Source organism: Trachemys scripta, chromosome 2 (assembly GCF_013100865.1).
Source record: "Trachemys scripta elegans isolate TJP31775 chromosome 2, CAS_Tse_1.0, whole genome shotgun sequence".
NCBI classification, from domain to species: Eukaryota; Metazoa; Chordata; order Testudines; family Emydidae; genus Trachemys; species Trachemys scripta.
The window spans coordinates 214136377-214161296 of record NC_048299.1 but is presented as its reverse complement, the minus strand read 5'-3'; the positions used below and the strand labels follow the sequence as shown (position 1 = coordinate 214161296).

The 24920-nt window shown below is 40.4% G+C and overlaps 1 protein-coding gene across 4 annotated transcripts in view; it reads left to right on the top strand.

The window, feature by feature from the left end:
- ST18 (ST18 C2H2C-type zinc finger transcription factor) overlaps positions 1-24920 on the top strand; it is a 189538-nt gene that overhangs the window by 156445 nt on the left and 8173 nt on the right. For all 4 annotated transcript variants that reach the window (XM_034762912.1, XM_034762911.1, XM_034762913.1 and 1 more), the window contains 7 exons: positions 4808-5053; positions 12342-12457; positions 17316-17378; positions 18233-18301; positions 22374-22436; positions 22532-22612; positions 24002-24223. In XM_034762912.1, the coding sequence (XP_034618803.1) occupies positions 4808-5053; positions 12342-12457; positions 17316-17378; positions 18233-18301; positions 22374-22436; positions 22532-22612; positions 24002-24223 (860 nt within the window). The remainder of the gene's footprint in view (positions 1-4807; positions 5054-12341; positions 12458-17315; positions 17379-18232; positions 18302-22373; positions 22437-22531; positions 22613-24001; positions 24224-24920) is intronic.

Sequence of the window (24920 nt, the reverse complement as noted above, 5' to 3'; positions counted from 1 at the left end):
TTATTGGTTCCAGAGATATTTCTTATATTGAAAATGAAGTGTATTTTAGAATAGTAATAACCAGACTGAGCTTTCCAAGTGCATCTATTGCACGGTGGGAAAACAAAATAACAGGTGTTTTTCTTTCTCTGGACAATCAAAGAACGGATAGAAAGCCCTACATGTTACAGTAGAACCTCCCTAAGACCCCAGTTCTGCATTGAGAATCATGTGGAAACAATAATTCACCATGCTGATCAAACTGTAGTGTAAAGGCCTAACTTGGAATTGTTACTTCAGAGACATTGCAGAATATTAAATATTGTGAGTTACCAAATGAGCCAACAAAAACAAAAGCAAGGGATAAATCCATCATAATGGGCCATACCTTGTTCATTTAGTAGATTAATGTAGTTCAGTTTTAATGGTTAATGGCAATACTTCATAGTGTATTAGGAAATGTTCTGTAATATGTTTTATAAAATAAAGAAGTCAGATTGTGAGACCTCACGACAAAGACAAAGCTCAGTTATTAATCTAAGCTATTAAATCCTTGTTGTGAAGTGGCTAGTAATTTTTGTGTACAATTTTTGTGGTATTCATATTAGCGTGGCCCTTCTGCTGTATCTGTTTCACAGCACAGATCCTAGGGAAAAGGGGAAATAGGTTTTAGTCATTTTTCTCTCATTTTTCATTCTAAACTCCTTTTTCCAGCTGTTTCTCAGACATGTGGGGGTGATTATACTCTCATTGACATCAGAGTAAATCAAGAGTAGCTTGAATGCCATTAGCATGGGTTTGTTCTTACATTGGTTTTCCACTGGTTTCACTTTATTGTCTTCACAAAATTGTTTCCTAGTTTACATCAGCATAAACGAGATTAGACTCAGGCCCTTTACTGATTTAATATAGGAAAGAATCAGGCACGTGAGCCTTCATTGGCCAGATTTATATTTTATACTTACTTCAGTTTTTAAGCTAAGAACTTGTACATTTTACATTGCTATAGTGAACTTATTTGAAAGGTGTCATGGTGTGAAACCAAACAGTCCTCCTGTAGCCCTCGTTAATTTCAACAGGATCAAAGTTGGGTCTTTACTGAAGTCAAAACTGCTCTTAGAACAGGAACCAAATATTACAAGTCAAATATACGTTCCTTCTATTTTTTATTTCGTAGCTGTAGTCTAACAAAAACTTTTGGCATTTTTGTCTTGTTAATTTCCCTTTAAAATAAATACTGGGAAAATAAGTAAAGGAGACATATTCAGAGGAAGGTAGGATGAGAATAGAAAAGAAAATTGGAACAGTCTTTGTGACCATCCTTTTTTCCTCACCATTTGGAGTATGCAATGAATGCAGCAGAGTGTTCAGAATAAAAAGCCATGCTGTAAATTTGTGATCCATCCGACTATGAGCAAAAGGGAATATTTTTCCATTACTATATTTAATTGTTGTGTGCATCTGTGAGCTCACTTAAACCCCATCTGTACACTGCTTCACAAATGCATACAATCCATGCTTTTTCTGGTTGGAATTTCGTGCGCGTTGCACAACCCAACTTCTGTGTGAATTTTGGGAAAGCACTGGAAAATCTCTTCATAGCCACATCAGTAAATGTTCTTCCCATCAATCAAATCTCATTGGTGCAGCGAATGATGCCCTATTTCCAGTGATGATATATATTTCCTGACATTTTGCAATCTGCAATTTAATTTGGGAGGACTATGACTGTTTTTGTTCAATTTTTTGTTGTTGTCGCCTTCAGAGTAGTTGATATTTTGTCAGTGACAGAGAATCTGCACTATTTATGGTTTTTTGTACTATAAAAGTACTGCAGCCCAGTCACATGGCTTCTTCTCCTAAGCCATCTGTCACAGAGGTCTGGAATTTTATGTGAATGTTGGTTGTGCAGACTTAACTCAAGTTTTTTTTATTATGAAAAATGTCACCAACTACAATATTTAGCATTTTACTTTACATTGGTCATTAAACTTGATTACTGTAGCTCTGTTTCATTGCTATAGTTACATATCAACTGTGAAGCCAAAAAACGCTGGGGCAATCATGGCCAAGCTATATTGTCGGATCCTGGAGAATGTACTTGGCAAAGATATAGTTAATATCTTGGATTTTTGTAACTAAGGTTTATTAATGCTGGTATAAAAATGTATTTGATATTATACAGATGGCATAAGATGTTGTGGTTACTAAGTTATTATCCAGGATAAGCTGTACTGTCAAATTCAGGGCTTAAAACTATCACAGGAGATTAAACTATTTACTAAAAAGGGGCAGAAAGATATAACCAAAGCGTCTTAGTATGAACATATTAGAAGTGTATTTACTTCCCATAAATATAATAACGCATAGCTCTCTTTAAGCTGAGTGATTGAAAATGTGAACTTTGTCATGCAAGAGAAACAAATACAAGAGGTGCCTTTGAGTTTCTAAATTGTGCACAAGCAGCTAGACGCGTAGGCCTTGGAACTAGGCTAGTGCATCTCTCTTAGGCTTTTGGCCCCACAGCAAGAGTTGATCATTAAGTTCTTCATTTCCAACAATGCCTAGTGACTTTGTATGTTTTGGTCTCAGGTGCCCAACTTGAGGCACCTCACAGAAGCCTGATTTTCAGAAGGCGGGCGCTCAACAGTTCTGAAGATTGGTTCCCTTCAAGGTGTCTCAAGCTGGGCACCCAAAATTGACCCACCCCAAATCGCTCATGATTTTTGAAAATGTAGGCCTGGATCACTGGCTACCATCTGCGTTCACAGCCTGCCAACAAATATGCTTGAGGAAACTGCTTTCCTTTGCTGAAGAAAGTCTAGATGGGCAATACTAACAGTGAATTGTTGGATGGCCTTTAAATGCTTATAAAGGCCAGGAAGTTGCTAATTATGTTACCAAATCTTTGGCCTCCTTCAGTAAAATGTCATTACTGCTGCTGGTACCATGATTTGAAGTGGATCACAATGTGGAAGTCACCCTATGGTTAAATGGGCATTGTGATTTGATTTATTCTTTTAAAATGGTGCCACTGAAGGATTAGTACATGGCTACCTGGATGGTGCCTGTGCTCCATCTGAGTCCAGTCAGGGTGGCCTATCATACCATCAACACTGAAGCAGAACTCCGCATTCCATTGTATTGGATTGTAAGCTCTTTGAGGAAGTGACTGTCTCTTACTATGGTTATACAGTACCTAGCACATTTGGGCCCCAAGCCCTACCTGGGGCCTCTGGGCCCTTCTGCAATACAAATAATAAAACAATTGCAATGGGAACATATAGTGTTAACTGCAGACATCTTTGTACTTACTGCCTGATAAGTCATCTTTACTCTGATGTCAGCCCATAACCCCAAAGCCAGTGTTGGCCTGTTAAGACTGGACAATCTATGCAATAAGGCTACTCTTATAGGTCTCTGCTCTTCCAGAGGCCAGAAAAACATACATACTCACAGCCTGAAACCAGATTCTCATTCCATGGTCCCATTTGACTAATAACTGTGAGCTGTGGCAGAAGCTGACTCTTTTAATTTGCCCCCATCCACACACATATAACATTGCTCCTTGATTTGAGAGGTGCCCTTTAGCGTCACCTCATGGCTTTTCTGTCCATGCAGAGGGGATGGGGATGCCCAGAGGCAGTGGAAACTCCACAAACAAGTGACAGGGAGATGGTTTGCAATTCCTTAAATGAGGTTGTAGACAGGCCAGGTGTGTGGGTGATGTGTTTTCAGAGGTGAGGAAACCCAACAGGCAGGGGGAGAGCTGGATTGTTACTTCAGATACTGACAAAACCTAGGGTCAGCCCTGCCTAAATTATATAGTACACAGGATGTATATTTGTAGCCTCTGTTACTGAATCCCACTTCAAGGACACAATTGCCAGCCCAAGAATTCTGTCTTCTATTCGCTTTTATGGTCAGCTGTGGAAGGAGAGGGGGAGGGAACAAGGAACTTTCCCTTCCCTGTGCTCCTAAGAAAGGCAGTGGCAGCCCCTGCTACCAGGTCTCAAGATGACATAAGGAGAGAGGGAGGGGCAAGGATGAGGCCTACCATAGCATACACACACGTACCAGCCAGCAGAACTAGCCCATTGAAGAGGAAAGTGTATGCTGCATGCTGGAGATCTCTGAGAGGAATCGTACATGGTGCCTCCTGGAGCAATCTCTATGCCGGTTTGGCTCTACCATGCTCCTATTGCAGGTCTGTGCCTTAATGGCACAATCTGGCACTTGTTTTGTAGTAAATCTTTTTAAAGGTGCTTTCCAAGTCAAATTCTGCTTAAGGCAATATGTTATTTTCAGTTGATGTATGAAACATCAGGGGGAAATTCTCCTTCATCTGTTTTAGCACATTTCCGCCTCCCATGTTACAGATGTTGTAATATTTCCGGGGCATGAGAGAGGAGAGGGTGGAAATGTAATAATAATGCTGTTGATGAACTAAGCAGTGCATTAATGCTTTTAACTGTGACTGGGGGGTCATAGTTCTCTCTAAGAGTAAAAAGATCAAGAAGATTTAAAGCTAAACTTTTTTTAAATAAACTCAGATTTAGCATGTATAGTTTACATTTTAGAAGCATCTTATTTAAATGCTACTTACTGTGTTTAAGCTCAGAAGCCTGGAGAGCATTACTGAGGTTACACTTAAGTCTGCCTAAGAATTAAACATTAACTGATGTAAATCCAAAAGCTGGTTTTAGACTCAGATAAATTTAAATAAAAGCGTGCATTTACAATTATCCGTTAAAAGCACCACATGGCTATGTTGCAGCCTCAAACTCTGCATTGTCTAAACATTTCTCTATTTCCTGTTATATATCAGGGAGCTGAGATAGAAGTGGATGAAAATGGCACTCTGGATTTGAGCATGAAAAAGAACCGAAACCAGGACAAGGTTATGCCTCTAACTTCTTCCAACGCAGCACTTCCCACTCCTTCCTCTTCTCCCTTCAAAACAAGCAGCATTCTGGTAAATGCAGCCTTCTACCAGGCTCTCTGTGAACAGGAGGGCTGGGATATGCCAATCAACTATAGCAAGACACATGGCAGGAAAGAGGAAGAGAAAGAGGTATCTTTTCAGCTTTTCAGTTAGAGCAGTTGAAGAACTGACACTAAAGCCCTCTGTTTCAAAAGTGGCCTTTAATCTTGGGTGCTTGAATGCCCAGCTTGAGATATCCTGGCCTCAATATTCAAAAGTGATGACTGATTTGGAGTACCCAATCTGATACATCTTAACGAAGACTGATTTGCAGAATGTGGGTGCTCAGCAGTTTGTGAAAATCAAGCCAATTTTAATGGTGTCTCAAATACAGCACATAAAATCATTAGTCACTTTTGAAAATCTTGGCCCTAAGGCCTTACTTTTAGAACTGCTGGGCACTTGTAAAGCAACTGTTCATTTTAACCAGAATAATGGGGCATGCAAGTCTCTCAACCTGCGTAACCTAAGGCATCCAAAATTAGAACCTATTTTTGAAAATGTATCCCTACTCTCCAGTGGCTGGAGGGTCATGACCTAACTGTAGTATATTTTTGGTCTTTTTAAAAAGTAAAAGTAACCTTATAATTTTGAAGTGCAATGTAATTCTTCCAAGCAACTTTATTATTTTGTGCATTCCAGACATCTCTGTGTTTGGGTATGTATAAATACAGGCATGAAATCCTACAATAATTTTTCACTGGGACAAAGTATTATCATTTCTTTGACACATTTCAGGTGTGCAGTGCTCACATCATTCTATTGTGAGTCTTGCAGGGTCCAAAGATTAAAATTCCAGAAATGCACACTCCCCAATATATTGCTGGAATTAGGGAATATCAGTTGAAATAAATAGCCCAAAAATACAAAAACCTAAATAAATCACCCAAAACTAACTCTCAGGATGGGTACAGGCAGCTGCCGTGACGAGACTCCACAAGACAGGCTGCCAGGTGTTAGGTGGCCAGTATGGTAGCTGTCGTGTCCAGGAGAGCCAAGTGCTGATAATTTTCTTGCTTTATGTGTCTTTGTTTTGCCCCTTTTGTGTATTTTTTTATTGACTGTTGGCAGCATAGTGTCCTTTGGTTTTCTTATTTCTTTTTTTGGCTGCATGTTTCTCTTGAACTTAACTGCCAGAGTAGGGTTCAAAGAAGGTATGGATAGATTTGTTATTGTGGTGAAGAATATGCATAGGCAAGTAACTAAATGAAATCTTGGTAATGGACAGAGATGGGCCTGAGTTGCAGAGTTCTGTTCCAGCCCCAAAGTTCCCCATAGTTCAGATCTGGAGTTTTAGTTCAGGGTCGAAAATATGGCTATCCCATTTGTATTTGCATGAAGTAGAAAAGTAGCACTTTAGCATTGTAGTTATTATAGAAGTGTTTTTTTTTTCTGAATTATCATGATTGGTGAACTTTAATAAAGTAACATATTCAACAAGGATAGATCCACCTAGAGCTGAGGATGGGGATTCACCTTTAGTATTTCAAAATGCCTGGTAGAAAAAAGGTATCAGTCACGTGAATAGAAAACTCTCAGGATGGGTACAGGCAGTTGCCATCACGAGACTACACAAGACAGGCTGCCAAGTGTTAGGTGGTCTTATGGTAGCTGTCATGAACTGGAGAGCTAAGTGCTGTGATCCCCACTCTGCTGATGCTGATCTGTAACCCAGGGTTAAGCGTCTAGAATAACAATTTTTATTGAGAAAAGGCAGACCGTGGCTGGAGAGTGGTTTAAATTATGTAGCGAGTAAGAGGACCAGATTCTTCCCTGCAATATGGCCCCTTTGTGCTGCACTGCCAGCAGGTATATCCAGCCTTGAGAAATTATCCCACTGCCAGGGAATCCATTGGTATTGCAGACCTGGCAAAGAGCTCTCATGCCACTCCTCCTCCCTGCTGACAGCGTAGCATAGAATAGGGATCATGGCTAGAGGAAAGAGGCCGGTTTCAAGTGGAGTGCCCCAAGGGTCGGTCCTGGGGCCGGTTTTGTTTAATATCTTTATTAATGATCTGGAGGATGGTGTGGACTGCACTCTCAGCAAGTTTGCAGATGACACTAAACTAGGAGGCGTGGTAGATACACTAGAGGGTAGGGATCGGATACAGAGGGACCTAGACAAATTAGAGGATTGGGCAGAAAAAAACCTGATGAGGTTCAACAAGGACAAGTGCAGAGTCCTGCACTTAGGACGGAAGAATCCCATGCACTGCTACAGACTAGGGACCGAATGGCTAGGTAGCAGTTCTGCTGAAAAGGACCTAGGGGTCACAGTGGACGAGAAGCTGGATATGAGTCAACAGTGTGCTCTTGTTGCCAAGAAGGCTAACGGCATTTTGGGCTGTATAAGTAGGGGCATTGCCAGCAGATCGAGGAACGTGATCGTTCCCCTTTATTCGACATTGGTGAGGCCTCATCTGGAATACTGTGTCCAGTTTTGGGCCCCACACTACAAGAAGGATGTGGAAAAATTGGAAAGAGTCCAGCGGAGGGCAACAAAAATGATTAGGGGTCTGGAGCACATGATTTATGAGGAGAGGCTGAGAGAACTGGGATTGTTTAGTCTCCAGAAGAGAAGAATGAGGGGGGATTTGATAGCAGCCTTCAACTACCTGAAGGGGGGTTCCAAAGAGGATGGAGCTCGGCTGTTCTCAGTGGTGGCAGATGACAGAACAAGGAGCAATGGTCTCAAGTTGCAGTGGGGGAGGTCCAGGTTGGATATCAGGAAAAACTATTTCACTAGGAGGGTGGTGAAACACTGGAATGCGTTACCTAGGGAGGTGGTGGAGTCTCCTTCCTTGGAGGTTTTTAAGGCCCGGCTTGACAAAGCCCTGGCTGGGATGATTTAGCTGGGAATTGGTCCTGCTTTGAGCAGGGGGTTGGACTAGATGACCTCTTGAGGTCCCTTCCAACTCTGATATTCTATGATTCTATGATTCTATGACCTCTGCTCTGAGCACTTCTGCTCCCAGAGAACATTGACTTGGCCAATGGTCTCAGGGCCAATGGTTCTGTTTTGCAAGTAGAAGTCTGGCAGTTATCCCCATGCAAAGCAAATGAATGGTAATATCTATTTCTAATTCATTGTTATCTGGTTCATATGCACAACAGTTGCTTAATTTTGGTGGTAATTTCCAGAAAATATTGTCTTTCTCTCTCTTAGTGAAATAGCCTGTCCAGATGCCCCCTAAAAAAAAATTCTGAATTTGGAAAAAGCTCAACATCTCTGTAAAAAGGAAAGCACCGAGAAATAACCAGAGCTGTCAGTTTAGTTCAACTGTCAGTTCTCCAAAGATTTCAGGGCTTAAAAATGTTAAAAGTGCCAGATGCTATTATCTGTTATTCATGTTACCATTATGTTCTGGTCTTTGCTGAAATCAATATAAACTTCCATCTGTACATTAATGGAATTTCATTGCTCGCTTGCTTTCTTTTGTGCCCGCATGTGAATACACACACACACTCTTTGTAGAAAATGGACCTCTGGTTCTGATTTTTTTTTAATCTAATATGCTTTAGAATTCTAATAACATTTCATTCTAACTCTGCTGTCTAGAAATTGTACTCTGCACTTAATTAACTGAGATAAGTATCCACGTACCATAAGTGAAAAAAGAGGGATGGATGATGGGGGGAGGGGTTTTGACCCATTCTATAAAGGATTTATGTCACACAGTAAATATGAAATCCACTAGAGGAGTGCACAGCCCAGGTACCTGGTCTACATGCTCAGCCCTATATGTGCAAAGCCAAGGAAAGAATTCTCTGCTCCAACTTGCAATAGTAGCTTGCAGCTGCTAATGCAGGGTATGGGCAGGACTAGCTACTCAGGGGCCAATGGACAGCCCATACGTGTGTTTATTGCCAGTGGATCTGCATGGTCAGGGACCAGCTGGCCATGAACATAGCCCAGTTTGCTTCCTCCAGCCTCCCCTGGCATGCAAGGAACTTCAGCGTCTTTCTGCATGGCCCCTTTGCATCATGCCTCCCTTCTAGTTTCTACTGCAATTTTTAACTTCCCCAGCCCCCAGGATTTCATGCTGCTTGAATAATAACAATATCCCCCAAACTATTAAGGGAAATTATTGGTTTAAATGTCTGTCTCTGTCCTTCTTCGGACATATACTAGAGAATTTCAACAGGAAAAAGACAGATTTTTATTATCCCCTTAATCTCAATTAGCACCTTTTTCATGCTATGTGCTTCCCTTTAAAACATGTCTTTCTTTTGCAAAGAATCTCAGACAAAAAAACGTTATTTACAGTGGAATTAAGATTGTAAGAAAGTACCTGTTAATATAAAAGAGTATTCTTACATTATTGCAATGCAGGGAATTATTCGAATTGTAATGCAGGGAATTCACAGTTAACATTTGAAAACCCAGATGTTTGAAAGTCAAAACATTCAAACCAGAGCTGGCACTAGGCATAAGCAGACTAAGCAATTGCTTAGGGTCCCAAGCAGCTCAATGGGGCCTTCTGTGACTTGCAAGCAACACTATCTAATGAATGTATGTGCTGCACATATCAGACACTTACTGGGTGTATCTCTCTCTCTGTGTCACTCACTCACACACACACACACACACATCTTCCACTTGATATAAAGAACAAATCACTTTGATGGGAGCATCAATAGGTCCCTTATCCTCTATGTGAGTCGGACACTAGAGGGCAACATAAAACACACATAAAATCATAAAATGCAGTCCGGCTGGAGCAGGTAAATAGGGACATTAAGCCTGGCTTGTGAAGTTATTTGGGGTCTCTGGCCCATGCTGCAGGATGCAGGGAGGTACCAGTCTCTTGTTTCTGATTAATGATGGATTTGCTCTTCATAGGCAGCTACAGTGCTGAGGTTCCTCTCTGATAGTAGGGGTCAACAGTTAGCACTTGAAAAGTACGTAAGGAAGGGTGGTCAGAGTAAAGGGCAGAGTTCAAGTTGATGGGAGAAATGCTGACCCCTTTGAAATCAATGGCAAAACTCTGATATTTAGGCTTTTGAACAACATTTTTTAAATTTCCTAATTTTCAAATGCTGCTTTTTAACATTAACTCCAAATTGTATTTACTTTCACAGGTTTAGGTTTTTATATTTACTTTTTAATAATGTTTTAAATGAATAAATATTTATATAATATTAATTAAAATTAAATTGAAGTAAAATAAAGTAATAGATAATTACACCTTTGGGATCTTTTAAGGTTATCTTTATCTGAAATTTTCCTTTAAAAACAAAATCCCTAAAGCCTAAAATATTAGTTGAATTTCCTCCATTTAAAAGTATTAATAATTACCATGAAAAAACTGTGTAGAAGAAAAATATTTGTACTCTCTATGTTAGTTATAGTAGCATATGAGATGATTCCCAAACAATCTAACCTCACACATGCAGTTGTAAAAATTAGCAGTAATTGATTTATCAATAATATGATGAGGTTTATATGTGTGTATATATAATGTGAGTTATAGTAGGCAATAGATAGCCAATACCTGAAAGCAGAAGGAAGTAATGTAAAGGAACCAGCTACAGACTGGCATAGGTGAGCTGCCAGAACTGGAGAGCATATGGAAGCTTTATCAGAAGCAACACCCCCACTAGGAAGAAGCTCATAGGTGCTGGAATAGGGGTGCAGTCACACCCCGTGGTTTGAAGTGGTTTCCATTAAGTACAGGGTTTACAGTTTGATTGAATGGCTCTCAGTATTCCCATTATACAAATTGTTCCAGCACCCCTGCAGAAGCTCCATTTGCAGTCCACATTCACCCCAGTTTCTGCTGCTCTCTTCACTCTGCTTATCAGCTTCACAGAAGTCCCTGTCCCTGTGGTTCTCTCCAGTCCTGGAGATCCTCTAAGGCCTGGTCCACACTAACCCCCCCATTTCGAACTAAGGTATGCAAATTCAGCTATGTTAATAACGTAGCTGAATTCGAAGTACCTTAGTTCGAACTTACCGCGGGTCCAGACGCGGCAGGCAGGCTCCCCCGTCGATGCCGCGTACTCCTCTCGCCGAGCTGGAGTACCAGCGTCGATGGCGAGCACTTCCGGGATCGATCCGGGATCGATTTATCGCATCTAGACAAAACGCGATAAATCGATCCCAGAAGATCGATTGCTTACCGCCGGACCCGGAGGTAAGTGCCACAATTCCCCAGCCCTGGTCCTGGAGAGCTTGTCAACTGTACAATGCCAGAAGCACCTACGGTACTAGGTCTGGGAGCTTTGCAGGACCAAAGTGCTTCTTGTCCCAATCTTAGGCAGCAATCTCTGGTCCTATTAAGCCTTTTCTGCAAAGCCTACTTATCTGCATCTCCTTGCTCCAGTGGCGTTTATAAACTGGCATGAATCCCAGCTGGGAATTCTACAGACTTTATAGTTCTGCCAGGGACTCTGGAGATTTCTCAAAGGTTTATGTGTTCAGAATGAATCTCTCCAAAATGAACCACTTAACCTTCCAAAAAATTTCAAACCCACTAGTCCTCAGTGAGGACAAAACAATCTTGAACTTTCTAGACCAAGCCATTTTGAAGCAATGACATTCTAAAAAGAGAAGTCTTCAGAAAGTGAAAATGTAATATTCAATATTTCAGATTTCCAAAATGTCTTTTCAATGGAGTGACTACTATGTCTCTATAATATCCATTAAACAGCAAAACAACAGATGGTAACATTTAAATTTTTATCTACAAATGAACAGGCCAGGTTAGAACTGAAGACCATTCCTACAGTTCTGCAAGAAAATTGCAAAGAACATTTGTGATTTTTTTTCATAACAAGACTCTAGTATTTGGATAAGATTAAAACATCACTTCATGCCACACTCTTAGGGAGTTTTGCATTTACATCTCCTAGACTGCAGCTTAATGATTTATTTGTTTATGGTACAATCATATTTATTTGTACAGCATACAGTAGCACAGTGATTTATTTGCAGAAGAAAACAAGAGTAATCCCCCCTTGCAAAACTATAGGTTCTGTAACTCAAAATGTTCAATAACTTTCAGGCCAAGGGCTGTATTTTCCCCTTCTTTTCTCTATGGATTTTTTCTTTCGCTAGCATTATCATTTTCCAAATATAAACCCTGTTTACCAGGATACAGCCTCAAGATCTTGTGTGGCTTCCAGACCTCTAGGAATTATTTTACAAATAAATCATTGCACATAGTAAAACATCTATCCCTCTGAAAATATGGTGCATTAATCTTTTATCATATCTCCATCACTGCTGAAAGCTTAGATAATTTTGCCTGTATGTTCTTCAAGAGGTTCCCCCCACACACACACACACACATACACAAAAACAAAAGATTGGTTGAATATAAGAAAGACAGGGAAGAGAGAAAACCCTTTGTGACATTCTTATCTGATATTTCAGAAAGATCCATTGAGCTCCCCAGAAAACCTGGAGGAAAAAAAGTATCCAGGAGATGTCTCCATACCGAGTCCAAAACCCAAGCTCCATCCAAGAGATCTCAAGAAGGAACTCATCACGTGAGTCACAAAAATGTCACATTTTCCTTTCTTCTCCTCTGTGAAGACTAAAGACACTAAGCACAGCAGAACGTCTGTGAGTCAGCGGCTTTGGAGGAGCTGTGCAGGGGAATTCTGCACCCACTGCTTCCTACACAAGAGTGTTCCATTGTGGCTCTCTTGGACTGGGCAGCAGTGAGGTTATAGTCAAGGCAAGTCAGGAAAGGACTGTCGGCCTGAATGGAGGATTCATGACTGTATAGATTTACTGTCTAACCCCACCTCTCATGCACAGAGGTAATAAAATGGCAGCAGCCACCACTACACACGTGGATTGTAGTAATGATTGCAGAGTGGCTGTTCTGAGACTCCTATTACTGTTGTGGAAAACAGATTTTATTCCCCTCTGTCCTCCATGGAGATCCCCTGCAGTGATTTTGTGTAGGAATCCAGGGCGTAGCTCTAGGATTTAAAAGAAGCAGGGCCGATAAAAAATATGGACCATAAAGACAAACAACTCACTAAGGACTCAATCCTGCCTATCTGCAGAGAACCATGTGCAAACTGAGAAAAGATTAATAGCTAAAGACAATGAGGGTGGCAGAGGTTACCACACATACTGCACAATGATGTCCATGTCAGAATGGCATGTAGATGTCACCATGAGTGTAGTTCTAAGGTGCGTGCTGCCCTTCTATAAGATAATGGAAAATCAGCATCCATATCCATACGTTACATTATGTGTGCATATTACCAGATGATCCCAGAGTTCTCAAGCAGGAAGGTAAGGAGGAAAACAGCTTCAGATTAGTTTAGTTCAAGGACTAAATCAAGAGTCTGAAATTCCTTTGTATGAGAATAATACAGTCTGAGGATAAATTCAATATGCTTTAGATTAAAGGATCATTCTTAAAAGAAACCTCAGCTGTTCATTTACAATAAATTACAGGAGTTCAGACTTGTTAAATGCTGGTGCTGAATGTAAGACAAGTAACACTGACTGTAAAAAAAAATCTAGTGAGCAGCATTGTCCCCAGGTACATTCCATGTACTCCAGATGTTGAACAACATAATGTGCTTGCTGGACAAAGTATTTTAAGGCCATTGCTCAAAATAGAAAAAAATAGTCTCTGCCTTGTAGCCTTGTACATTACATAATAATTAACTGTCTGCTCTCCCCAGATCCCAAATATACAGAGCGTGATTCTCTTCTCACTTACACTGGTGTAACTCAGTAGAAGTTCCTCTGAAGCCTGTGAAGTTACAACAGTGTAAAACTTGTGTGAGTGGAGAATCAGGCCCACAGTCTCCTTCATTTTTTACAAGATGGCCTGTGTCCTAGAGCTCAACCCACAAATGAATGTGGGGTATCTGCCTCAGAGTCATTTCCTTTCTGCATGTCCTTGTTGTCAGTATTTGTTATGCAGTAACAGCAGGTTCTGCACTGTACTGAACATAGATGAAGAAACAGTCCTTGTTCAAGGTGTTTATAGGGTAAACAGACTGTTCCCTTACTTGCACAATCTGAACTATAATATGTCTCACTTCCTTTTAAAAAACATAGATTTAAAGTAGGAAAACGAAGCAGCTTTTGAGCATTAACACAGACTGGGCCATTTTGTTATCTGATAAAGCAACACAGTTGTGGAAACATATAGAATAACACAGAAGAGTCACTTGGCACCTACCTTTTAAAAACAATAAAAACCAAAACCAACTGCGACTTCTACAGATTTGCCTCAAGTGGCAGGGAACAAAGCAGTGTATGTGCTGATTAAGGAAGTTAATTAATAACTTAGTTTTATAAGGATTAGATCTGAGACCTTCCAAACAGGCAGATTATTTAAAATGATTGAATAAGGTCATGTTATTCACCAGTCTGTTTACATGTGTAATGCCAGTAGCCAGTTTGCATGCACAGGCCAAGATTTTCATAAATGACTAGTGATTTTGGGTGTTCAGCTTGAGATTCCCTAGAGGGGCCTTGTTTTCAGAAAAAGCTGATTACCCACCTTCTGAAAATTAGTCCCTTTTCAACTGTCTCTTTTTGGACACCCAAGACCACTAATCATGTCTTAAAATCCTGGCCATGCTCCTTGAAAAATCTTTGGATTCACATCAAAACATTGTCAACATCTAAAACATTTTTTTGACATCCATAGACTGCTCTGTCTCTAATTTAATATTCACCTGGGACTCAGTCTACATATTTCATTGCTGTTTTCCCCTCTATCTCCCAACCCTGGTAGGCGCCTCAAGACAAAAGCAGTCTGCACCACTTACTGATGATAGTCCATAGCACATCACTGCAGACTCATTCACAGCTGAACTCCATGACATCAACCCTTGTCCTGCTATTTGCTTTGCAGACTCAGTGGCACTGAGTCAGTGAGACTCAATCTCTGTCTCTGGAAATTACATTTCCTAAGGGAAAACTCTGAAGAGTGAGTCTTTCACCTCTGGTAGTGCAATCTGCATATTGGCTGCTCACCATATTGTATCTGCAATTGCAGTTCATGACCTAAATGGCCTCAGGCTTGAGTTTATTCTGCCTCTTTTAAAAAAACAACAACAACAAAAAACGGTTGTGAATTTATTAAAAACACTAATGTCTTTCCTTCTGTGATGTTTATTGCTTTGTGATATGGGCTGATTTCCAGATGTTGATAAAAACATTTTCCTTCTTTTCGTAATAACTGGGTGTCCTTTCTTCACCATATTATCAGATTACTTACAAGAATTGCATCCAGTTTTAACATATACACAGTGGATACATTCCACACAGAGAGGCAATCTATAGCTAAAGTGCACCTGTCCAGACAATGAAACAAGAAACATTTTTAATATATTGGATGAAGAATCCATAGCTGATACTGGGGGCAGACAGTATGTACTGTGTGCCCACTGAGCCCAGAACATACTGAGCAAGTCAATACAAGTGGCTCCATCATGAGGAAGTTCTTATAATGACATAGGCCCTTGAAAAAAAAATTGTATCTATACACAAAGGATGATTTCCAACAGCCCCAATGGGCCATTCCAGCAACTTGGAATAGCCGGGTCATAGAAACACCCTGGCCATACCCATCCTGCAAGAGGTGATGTAGAGCCAGCTACACTGATTGTGCCTGTTGGGGACTCCTCTACACTGGAGAACTCTGATGGAGCACATCTGGCTGGTTTGAGACCCTGATTGAGTCAATATAAAGGCCCCTCAAACCCTGATTTTCAGGTATATTAAAGGCCCTTTATACAACTCCAACAGCATAAAGAGCCTTACAACGTGCGTACATGTAATTCATCCCTGCTCCTGTCCTTTCTGCTTTACACCTCTAGAGCAGTATATAGGGACTTAAGTGTGAATGAGAATCAGGCCTCAATGAGTAAGGCCTGGTCCACACTCAGGGCTGGCTTTAGAGCGATTCAGACGATTCCCTGGAATCGGGCCCCGCGCCCCTAAGAGGGCCCCACAACGTCCCAAAGGAACTGCCGCCGAAGTCCCACCACTGTCTTCGGCGGCAGCTCAATCGCTGCTGCGGAGGAAGGTCCCTCCGCCAAAGTGCCACCGAAAGCACCGGCAGGCGATTGAGCTGCCTCCGAAGTCCCGGCACTGTCAACGTAAGCTGCCTTGCATCAACCTAGCTGTGGAAGTGTCTTCGCATAAATTTGGCTCCTGCTGACATAAGTGCCTCTCTACGCTGATTTAGTAACACCATCTCCCCAAGCGGCGCAGAGTCACAGTCGATGTAATTATGTCGATGCAGTGTCTGTGTAGACAGTGTGTTGCTTACGTTGACTGTTACTGGCCTCCAGGAGCCGTCCCATAATGCCCCACACTGACAATGCAATCAATACAAACACTCCTGGAGAGGATGTGCACTGCCGACGCAAGAAGCAAAATGTGCGTGCACACAAGCGATTTAATAACAAAGATAGCTGTATGCCAACGTAAGTTAGGTCGATATCATTTTGTAGTGTAGACACAGCCTAAGTCAGACTTATTTTACTACTTTGGAGCAATTTTTTAGTGCTTTGCCACTTACACTCACTTTACACTAATCTTGTAATTTATGATCCCCTTACTAGGGCCATTAGCAAGGATTGAACTCAAGATGTGGCATTGCAGCACACACCTATACAATTTGAGCTATGGAAATAAGTCAGTTAGCTGGTAGAAGCCCGTGGGATGTTAGTGGAGACATGGAACAATTTTGCCAGTGTACTACATGTATATCATCATTTTTGTTATTGCTGAATATAGCCCAGAAGCTTCCTAAGGAATTGAACCTGTTCACTCCAGGCTGCAGTTGGATGAATGGTCAGTTGTGTCTGTCCTGGAAGTCACAATGACACCTAATTACGTTACTGGAAGTCTTTAAATCAAGACCGAATGCCTTTCTAAAAGATATGTTCTAGCTCAGCCAGAAGTTATGGGCATGGTGCAGGCATTGCTGGCGGAGGTTCTGTGGCCTATTGTTATGCATGAAGTCAGCCTTAGATGTTCATAATGGTACTTGCTGACCTTAAAATCTATGAATTGTCATAAAAAATAGCTGGCAGTAATGAAACTACCCAGACTGCACCATGATGTGTGGTAACTGCAAAATCTATGCAAAACATATGGTGGTTTCAGCTAACCCAGAAATACATAAAATTGTTTTGATTCACATGGGTTATGAAACTTTACACAACTGTACTGTGTTCTAACCCACATACTTAGATCGAGAGTGATACTGTCATGATGATAACATTGATTTTAGATCATGTCAAATGTAGTTGGTGTGAAGTATGTGGCAGGTTGTTGGTTAGCAGTGGGGGGTGAACTGTATTTACATCATTTGGAAACAGTCTTAACTCTAACTGCACTTTCTATACACAGCTGCCCGACTCCAGGATGTGATGGCAGTGGTCATGTAACAGGAAACTATGCATCACATCGCAGGTGAGAAATGACAAAAACTCATAACAGGAAGTAGAGCTGCTTTATGTACAGTCAGCGTCTAATAGTTTTATATATAACAATAATATAATTGTTATATATAATTGGGCAAATAATTTTCAGCCAATTAATGTACCCAGCAAACTCAGCCTCTGTTTTTTCTTGTGGTATATCTCTCAAGGTTTTTTTTAGCTGATTACAAACAGTTCACTGTGATTATTTGTTATGCAAGCTGTATGGATTAGCTGAGATTGGTTAGATAAGTCATATGGTACTGTTTGTGCGTCCTTAAGTGGATGAGTGTGCAAACATGAAATAGTTTTTCATGTTTTTGCACCTCTTCATATCCATACACTTCCCCAAACCTGGCAGTGAATTTAAAAGTAGGTTTCCACAAACTTTAGTACAGATGGCTTTGAAGTTCTCAAATTTGCAAATGCTTTTTGTGTGCTGCCCCTTATTTCCTCTCTGAGCTGGGACAATGGTCCCATCTCCTGCCGTTCCCTTTGGATGTATGGAGGAAGCAGTCCTTACCTTTCCCCAACAATATGGACTACAGCTCTTTATGCTAGCAACACAAAAGAGTGGGAAAGCTCTTTGTAGTCTAACCAGCTCCATACATAACTGCTTTGGGACCAGAGAGGACCTGGCTCCGAGCAAGTAACCTGCTCTGATCTAAAGAATGACTACCCTGTATTATCTAGCTCTCATTTGCCAACAGCAGGTGTGGGTTTTGGGGTTTTTTTTGGGGGGGGGGGCTGTTTCTATTCCATAATAAATAGTTAATGCTTTTCTAGAAAAATCATTTTCTGTTTTAGCATATTGAAGAAAACATGTTTCACATCTGTTTTCCTTAGTGTTTCCGGGTGCCCATTAGCCGACAAGACATTAAAATCCCTTATGGCTGCCAACTCTCAAGAGCTTAAGTAAGTAATGACAATAGAAAAAAAGGCTTTGGTTTGGTGATTGCTGTTTATCTCATATTGGCATGTTTCCCAAACAAATGCAGCTATTTAATAGGTAAGAGAATTGATCTTTGTAAAATAAAAGCCAGTTCAACCCCTTGTCCCAAACGTGAAAACAAATTGAAACCAAAGCCTTTAAGAAAAGTTGGGCTCACTTTTCTTTGTTTTTCATGTTTTTGCACCTCTTCATATCCATACACTTCCCCAAACCTGGTGCAGATACTCCGAACGTTGAAAGAGAGGCTGTTCTGATGGTATTTCTGAACCAGCTGGAGCCAGGAAGTATCGAAGTCTTACAAAGAATCTGATCTCACAAAATACCCCGTCTGATTTCTAGATCAAAGAGGTTAGGATAAGTATTCAGACATTTGAAAACCAAAACAAGCCAAGCCTGCAAATCTTCAGTCTTCATCCTCCAGCACTAGATAGATACCCTCAGCTTAATGTCACTGAGGCAGCCGTCAAATCATATGAATCAGTGTTGCATATTTCTCACCATGAAATGACACAAAAGGGTTTTGCAGGCCCCAGTAGATAGGCAGATGTACAGGGCCTTAAGCAGACCTCAGTAATCTGCACAGCTGGCCATGGGAGTCGGGAGAGGGATTGGCAGCCAATCACCTAGTTAATGGACGGCTTTTGTCAACAGAAGGGAGTGAAGTAAAAGGATGGTTGGTGCTTTTTAGCTACATCTACACTGCAAGCTACAGGTGTGAGTCCCCTGCTTGTAGTGTAGATGTAGCTTTTGACAGGTTTGCCAGCCCTCTTTTCTCTTTGCATCAGTAAATGGGGTCCTGCCGTATATGGCTTAGAACGTAGTGGGGGTTTGTGGGCCTGTACACCCTGCCTATATTTAGAGTCACCCTCAGTCCAAATAGAGGAAAGTAAGTTCTGATGATGGTACGTTTACACTGCTTTAATGGCGTTTCAAGTACAGGTGGCCAAATCCAGGTTTTAAGTTCAGGGCTTAGCTAGAAAGTTTGTCAACTTCCTAAAATAAAACAAAGCCGTTTCCAGTCATGATATTCAGGTGCTGCCCTGCATTGTAAAAAATATGTTGTGTGACTCTAGCCAAGGAAAGCCTGCTCTCTAGGGACAGAGCAAAGGCAGTAGGAAAAGGCCAGCTATGTGGGCAAGAGGTGAAAACTTTTCTTAGAGCATAGTCATTACTGAGGTGCTGACACAGTGGCATGAGATTTCAACCTTGGGGTCTGCTGAACTCACCTCCCCAGCATTTGGTTTGAATAAAGCTGTGGAAAGAGTGACAGAACAAAGATTTGTGAAAATGGTGCCAATTTCTAAATCAGTCGCTGATTCAGCGCTTTTACTTGCTTTCCATGAACTCAGAGCTGAATGGGTGTTCCCACAAACAAAATAAATGGCTACTCTGCATGCAAACCCACATAGTCACATGTGAACAGTGACATTTGCATACCCACATAGATACTGTTTAACTAAAGCTTATAAAGTTTCAGTTGTGTAATAAGGAAAGAGAAGCAACAACATGTGACCTGAGTTACTAACCACATGCTATGAATAACGAGTGAGTCATGGAAGCTATAGGCAAAGTTCACGAACAGCCCATAAGCAGAAATAGGTTTCATGAAGTGTTCAGCGTCGAATTTCAGATGACCAGCAAAATAGTAAAACTCAAAATTTGTTCCCAGACCATTTGAAAAGAGAAAAAAGGGTCCACTAAAATTATTTGCTACACATAGATCATCCAGTTTCAGGTTTGAGCAAAAACTAATTTCGCTCTATCCAATTTTAAATAAAATCCCATTTTAAAAAAGGTATATTTTTCTACAGCATTGTCTAGAAAAAATATATGAAGAAGGAAGGAGAAAAGAAACCCTAAACCCAGATCCTGAAAACACTTCTGCAACTGCGTAGCTATACTCACATCAGTATTTCCTTTTAGTTCACAGGGACTACATGAGTAAAAAAAACCCATGGTGTGTGTACACTGCAAATGCTGATTGCAATGTAGCTATATCCTTAGATGCACAAGGATTTGCAGAATCAAGCCCCCAGTGACCATCGTCCTAGTTTTATTTCACATAGTTATACAGATATATATGGCATCAAAAAGAACAGATGCATATATTTTACAATAATGTTCACATTCAATTCGTAATAATCAAGTTAAACTTTTGCCTTCTATTTTGACTCACTAAGCCAGCAAGATACCTTTTCTGATTTTCAGCTAATCTACAGTTTGCAGTGAAGGACAGATTTTAAAAGTGGTTACTTTAGTCAGATTGAAGACACTTAAAATTAGAGGCTTATTGGTACACAGAGTACTACAGAAAAGGACTAGTACAGAATACCTTACCTGGTGCCTGAGATGATAAAGGTTCCCAAAATTTAAAGCCAGAAGGAACCATTATGATCATCTAGCTTAATTTTCCACATAACACAGCCATGGAATTTCACCCAGTAATTTCTGCATCAAGCCTATAATTTCTGTTTGAGCTATAGCATATCTTTTAGAAAGGCAGCCAGTCTTATTTTATAAAGTTCAAGTGATGGAAAATCCACTACGTCCCTTGATCAGTCATTCCTGTGATTAATTACCAATATTAGTTAGTTCTTTATCGTTTCTTTAAACCCACTTGATCCCCCCAACTATCATGGTTTAAATATTGATGCAGTAAAAAAATAGAATAATACACTTCTAAAAGGTGCAACTGTACCTTTAAAAGAGAGTTTACAACTGTATATTTAGGTGTTTAATACAGTATCCCAGTAAGCCTGTACTTAGATCACCCAACCACAATGCTTCCACCACGGGTAAGATGTTGAGACGTGTAGAGGGTTATTGAACAATGTGAATTTCCATAATGGATCAGTACAAGGTTACTTGGCACAGATGTTTCTGTAATTCTGATACTCTGGAAAAAACATAGTGTTCAAAGGCCCTTGGGGAGGCTTAGCTTTAGTGCTCAAAACTGTACAAAAATGCACAAATACCTGGCACAGCATCTGAAGGTAAATGTTTTCCTTGTGCTGTTAGTGCTGCTTTGTACGCCTAGGTGTGTTTCTTCTTTCTGAATTTTTAAAAGGAACACTTACGGCAAAAGAGAAAATCCCTTCAAATATGTACAAGGTTCATTTTGAACCTAAATATCTGCCACTCAACCAGCAAGTGCCTGATCCAAAGCCCATTGTAGTCAATGAAAAGGCTCTTATTGACTTCAGTAGACTTTAGAATCATAGAATATCAGTAGTCCAACCCCCTGCTCAAAGCAGGACCAATCCCCAGACAGATTTTTGCCCCACATGCACTGGCACAGCCAACATGTCTATTCAGTCTGAGCACCAGTGAGAAAGTATGGTCATAACAGTAAGATACAGGTTTATTCCTTCCATTAGGATGCTGAAATATATTGTTACTAAACTTTCAAATTTGAAAGCTTCTGTTTGCTGCATGCAGAAAAGCCCCTGAACTCTAAAATAAAATCAAGGCCCACTTGCCAAATAAAATACCCAGTTATATCCTATGTAAAACAGATGTGGTCTCCTTTCTGTGTACAGAGCTAAAAAACAGAAACTCCTGAGTTCTTCTCCTGGCTATGATGTTGATTTTCTCTGTGACCTTTACTGACATAACTTCTCAGCCTCAATTTCCCCTTCTATAAAATGGAGATTATATTGAAAATGTGCTGGTCATTGTAAGTCTGACATCAAATAAACACATAACAGTTATTTCACAGAGAAGTCAACAAATAAAAAGCTACATGTTTGTTTTTCCACAGTTGCTCCTTCATAAGAAAAGAACTATTTTGCTATGAAAACATTAACATATATTGTTCAAATCTGCAGTGCTGTATTATACAATATATTTCAAGTTCCCTATTAAAAAAACAATGATAGAAGAAAACATGAAAGCAGTTTGCCTACTGGAAAAAAATATCAGCAAGAGCTAGTTGTGTTTGTTCAGCAAAAGCGCCACTGCTGTTTCTTCCACTGAAGACAAATTTCTCTGTTCCTTTTTAAAAAGTCATCTCTTTTGCTCTGTGCATTATATTAGGTGTCCCACACCTGGTTGTGATGGCTCTGGTCATGTGACTGGAAATTATGCTTCACACAGAAGGTAAGAATCATTCAGTTGTTTGGGAGTGAAGCTGTGGGAAATCGTGGAACGTGTCAGCGGAACAAAATTGTTTTTCTTTTGTGTACTTCTTTCAGCTTGTCTGGTTGCCCTCGTGCCAGGAAAGGTGGTGTCAAAGTTACTCCTACCAAGGAAGAAAAAGAAGACCCTGAACTTAAGTAAGTGCAGAAGCAAGAGTTTATCAGCCAAAAGGGAGAACAAGATGGTGCTTGGTATATACCAAGAAATGTGCAAGTTATTCTTAGACGTACATGGGTGTGTCCTACTGTTAAAGCTAAGATAAAGGATATTTCCACAACTAGTGAAACTGGTGGAACATTTCATTCCAGTCCTATCTGACACAAAGTGTGGCAAAATTTAGGAAAATTCACAGTCTAAAATTCACAACATTTTAGACTGTGGCAAAATCTTGCTATATTTGCTGCAATAAACTGTAGCAGTGGTGAAATTTAAGCCTGGATCCAATTAACAAATTCTTGCAAACATTCACCAAAATTTCATGTATCACACTTGGAGCCACAAAGGGTGAAATCCATCTCTATGCAAAGAGCTACCACAAGTCACACATTAAGCCCTGAAAATGTGGATTATGGGGATAGAGGTGGTATATAGGCTTTATGCCATCCCTCTTCTGTACTGGGGTAAAATTTTAACCAAGGCAAGAACTGATAACTCTACATAAATCAACTTTATTGCTAACTCGAATATATGTTCTGTGAAAATAAATAAATAAACAATCAGCTGCCAGGGCATGTAGGACCAGTTCATTTACAACAAAGGACTTAGTTATTTCCTGTGCTGCTCTTACTATTTAGTATTTCAGTTAGTGATTGTCTTTCAGACGCCTGGTATGTCATATGAAAGGCCCTAGGCATGTTCTCATTAATGCTGACAGAGCTCTGCAAAACTATCAGGTTTCACCTTGGCAAGTATTTGGAATATATTTGGAAAATAACAGTTTTCCACCTGCAGAAAACCACCTTTTGTTTTTTGCCAAAAATTGGAATAGAGAACAAAAAATGTTGCCTCTTCATAAACCCGTTAAAATGTGATTCTTTTTCCCCCTCTGATAACAAATTTTTTCTCTTTGACATAGTTTTATATGATGTCAGTGCTGAAGTGGTTAAGGCATACAGCTGTATTAGAAATGCCTAATCCTGAGATTTGCCAAACACCCCTCATTCTCACGGACATCAGTGGGACATTCAGGTGCTTCTCGGGATCAATCATAGAATCATAGAATATCAGGGTTGGAAGGGACCTCAGGAGGTCATCTAGTCCAACCCCCTGCTCAAAGCAGGACCAATTCCCAACTAAATCATCCCAGCCAGGGCTTTGTCAAGCCGGGCCTTAAAAACCTCCAAGGAAGGAGACTCCACCACCTCCCTAGGTAACGCATTCCAGTGCTTCACCACCCTCAAGCCATAATACAGTTGCACAGACAGCGTAGTAGCCACTTAGACTCCTTTTCTTAGATGGTTATTGTTAGACTATTGTCTTCTGTTCTCTTGAGTAAATATAAGGATTCTTTTGCTGTGTTTCTGTAGATGTCCAGTGATAGGCTGTGATGGCCAAGGTCACATATCAGGTAAATACACTTCTCATCGCACTGCTTCTGGTTGTCCTTTGGCTGCCAAGAGACAGAAGGAGAGTCCTCTCAATGGGTCTTCATTATCCTGGAAACTGAACAAACAAGAGCTGCCACACTGTCCTTTGCCAGGCTGCAACGGGCTGGGTCATGTAAATAATGTTTTTGTCACCCACAGAAGGTATAATTTTGTGTTTTCTCTCTTGTTTGTTGTTTTTTCTTGACAATCCACTGTAGTGTTGCTTTTAAAAAAATAAAGCTGTAATCTAATTAAATTATGCTGAATTCTTATAAAGAGTTTATATAGCAGTTGAGGTGATAGGAAGCTGAATAACTTGAGAGTTTGCATGAGATTAGAACTGTTTTTAACATTGCCCATGAGACAATGACTTTCACAGATCTTTCTAGATTTCCTGAGTCTGATTACAGGTTTTTGGTACAAGAAGGTAGCTAGACATATTTGAAATTACCAGTATTGATTGTGTATCTTTAGTAGGTAATCCAAAATGTTATTGAAATTTCACCACAAGGTTTTGCAAAAGCAACAATTGCATTAATTTTGTTATTACACAAATTGCAAAATTCTTACCAGCCATCCCCATGCAGGAGAAAGCTTACATGAGACCTGTGCTTTCTAGATCCAGCCCTGAAGACATTACAAGGAGAAAAAAAAATCTTAAGAACTTCACTAGTTAACATGATTTGTTAGATGATGCATTTTCCCAGTGTAGAGAAGACTGAACAAGTTTCTGGTGGCCTGCTAGCATTGGGACATCTTTCTGGCCAGTAGTCTGCTCAAGACAAAGAAATAGTGGTCTGTACTTCAAATCTTAGAAGCCCTCATTGCTCCCTGTGTGGAAACACCACTTTCATAAGAA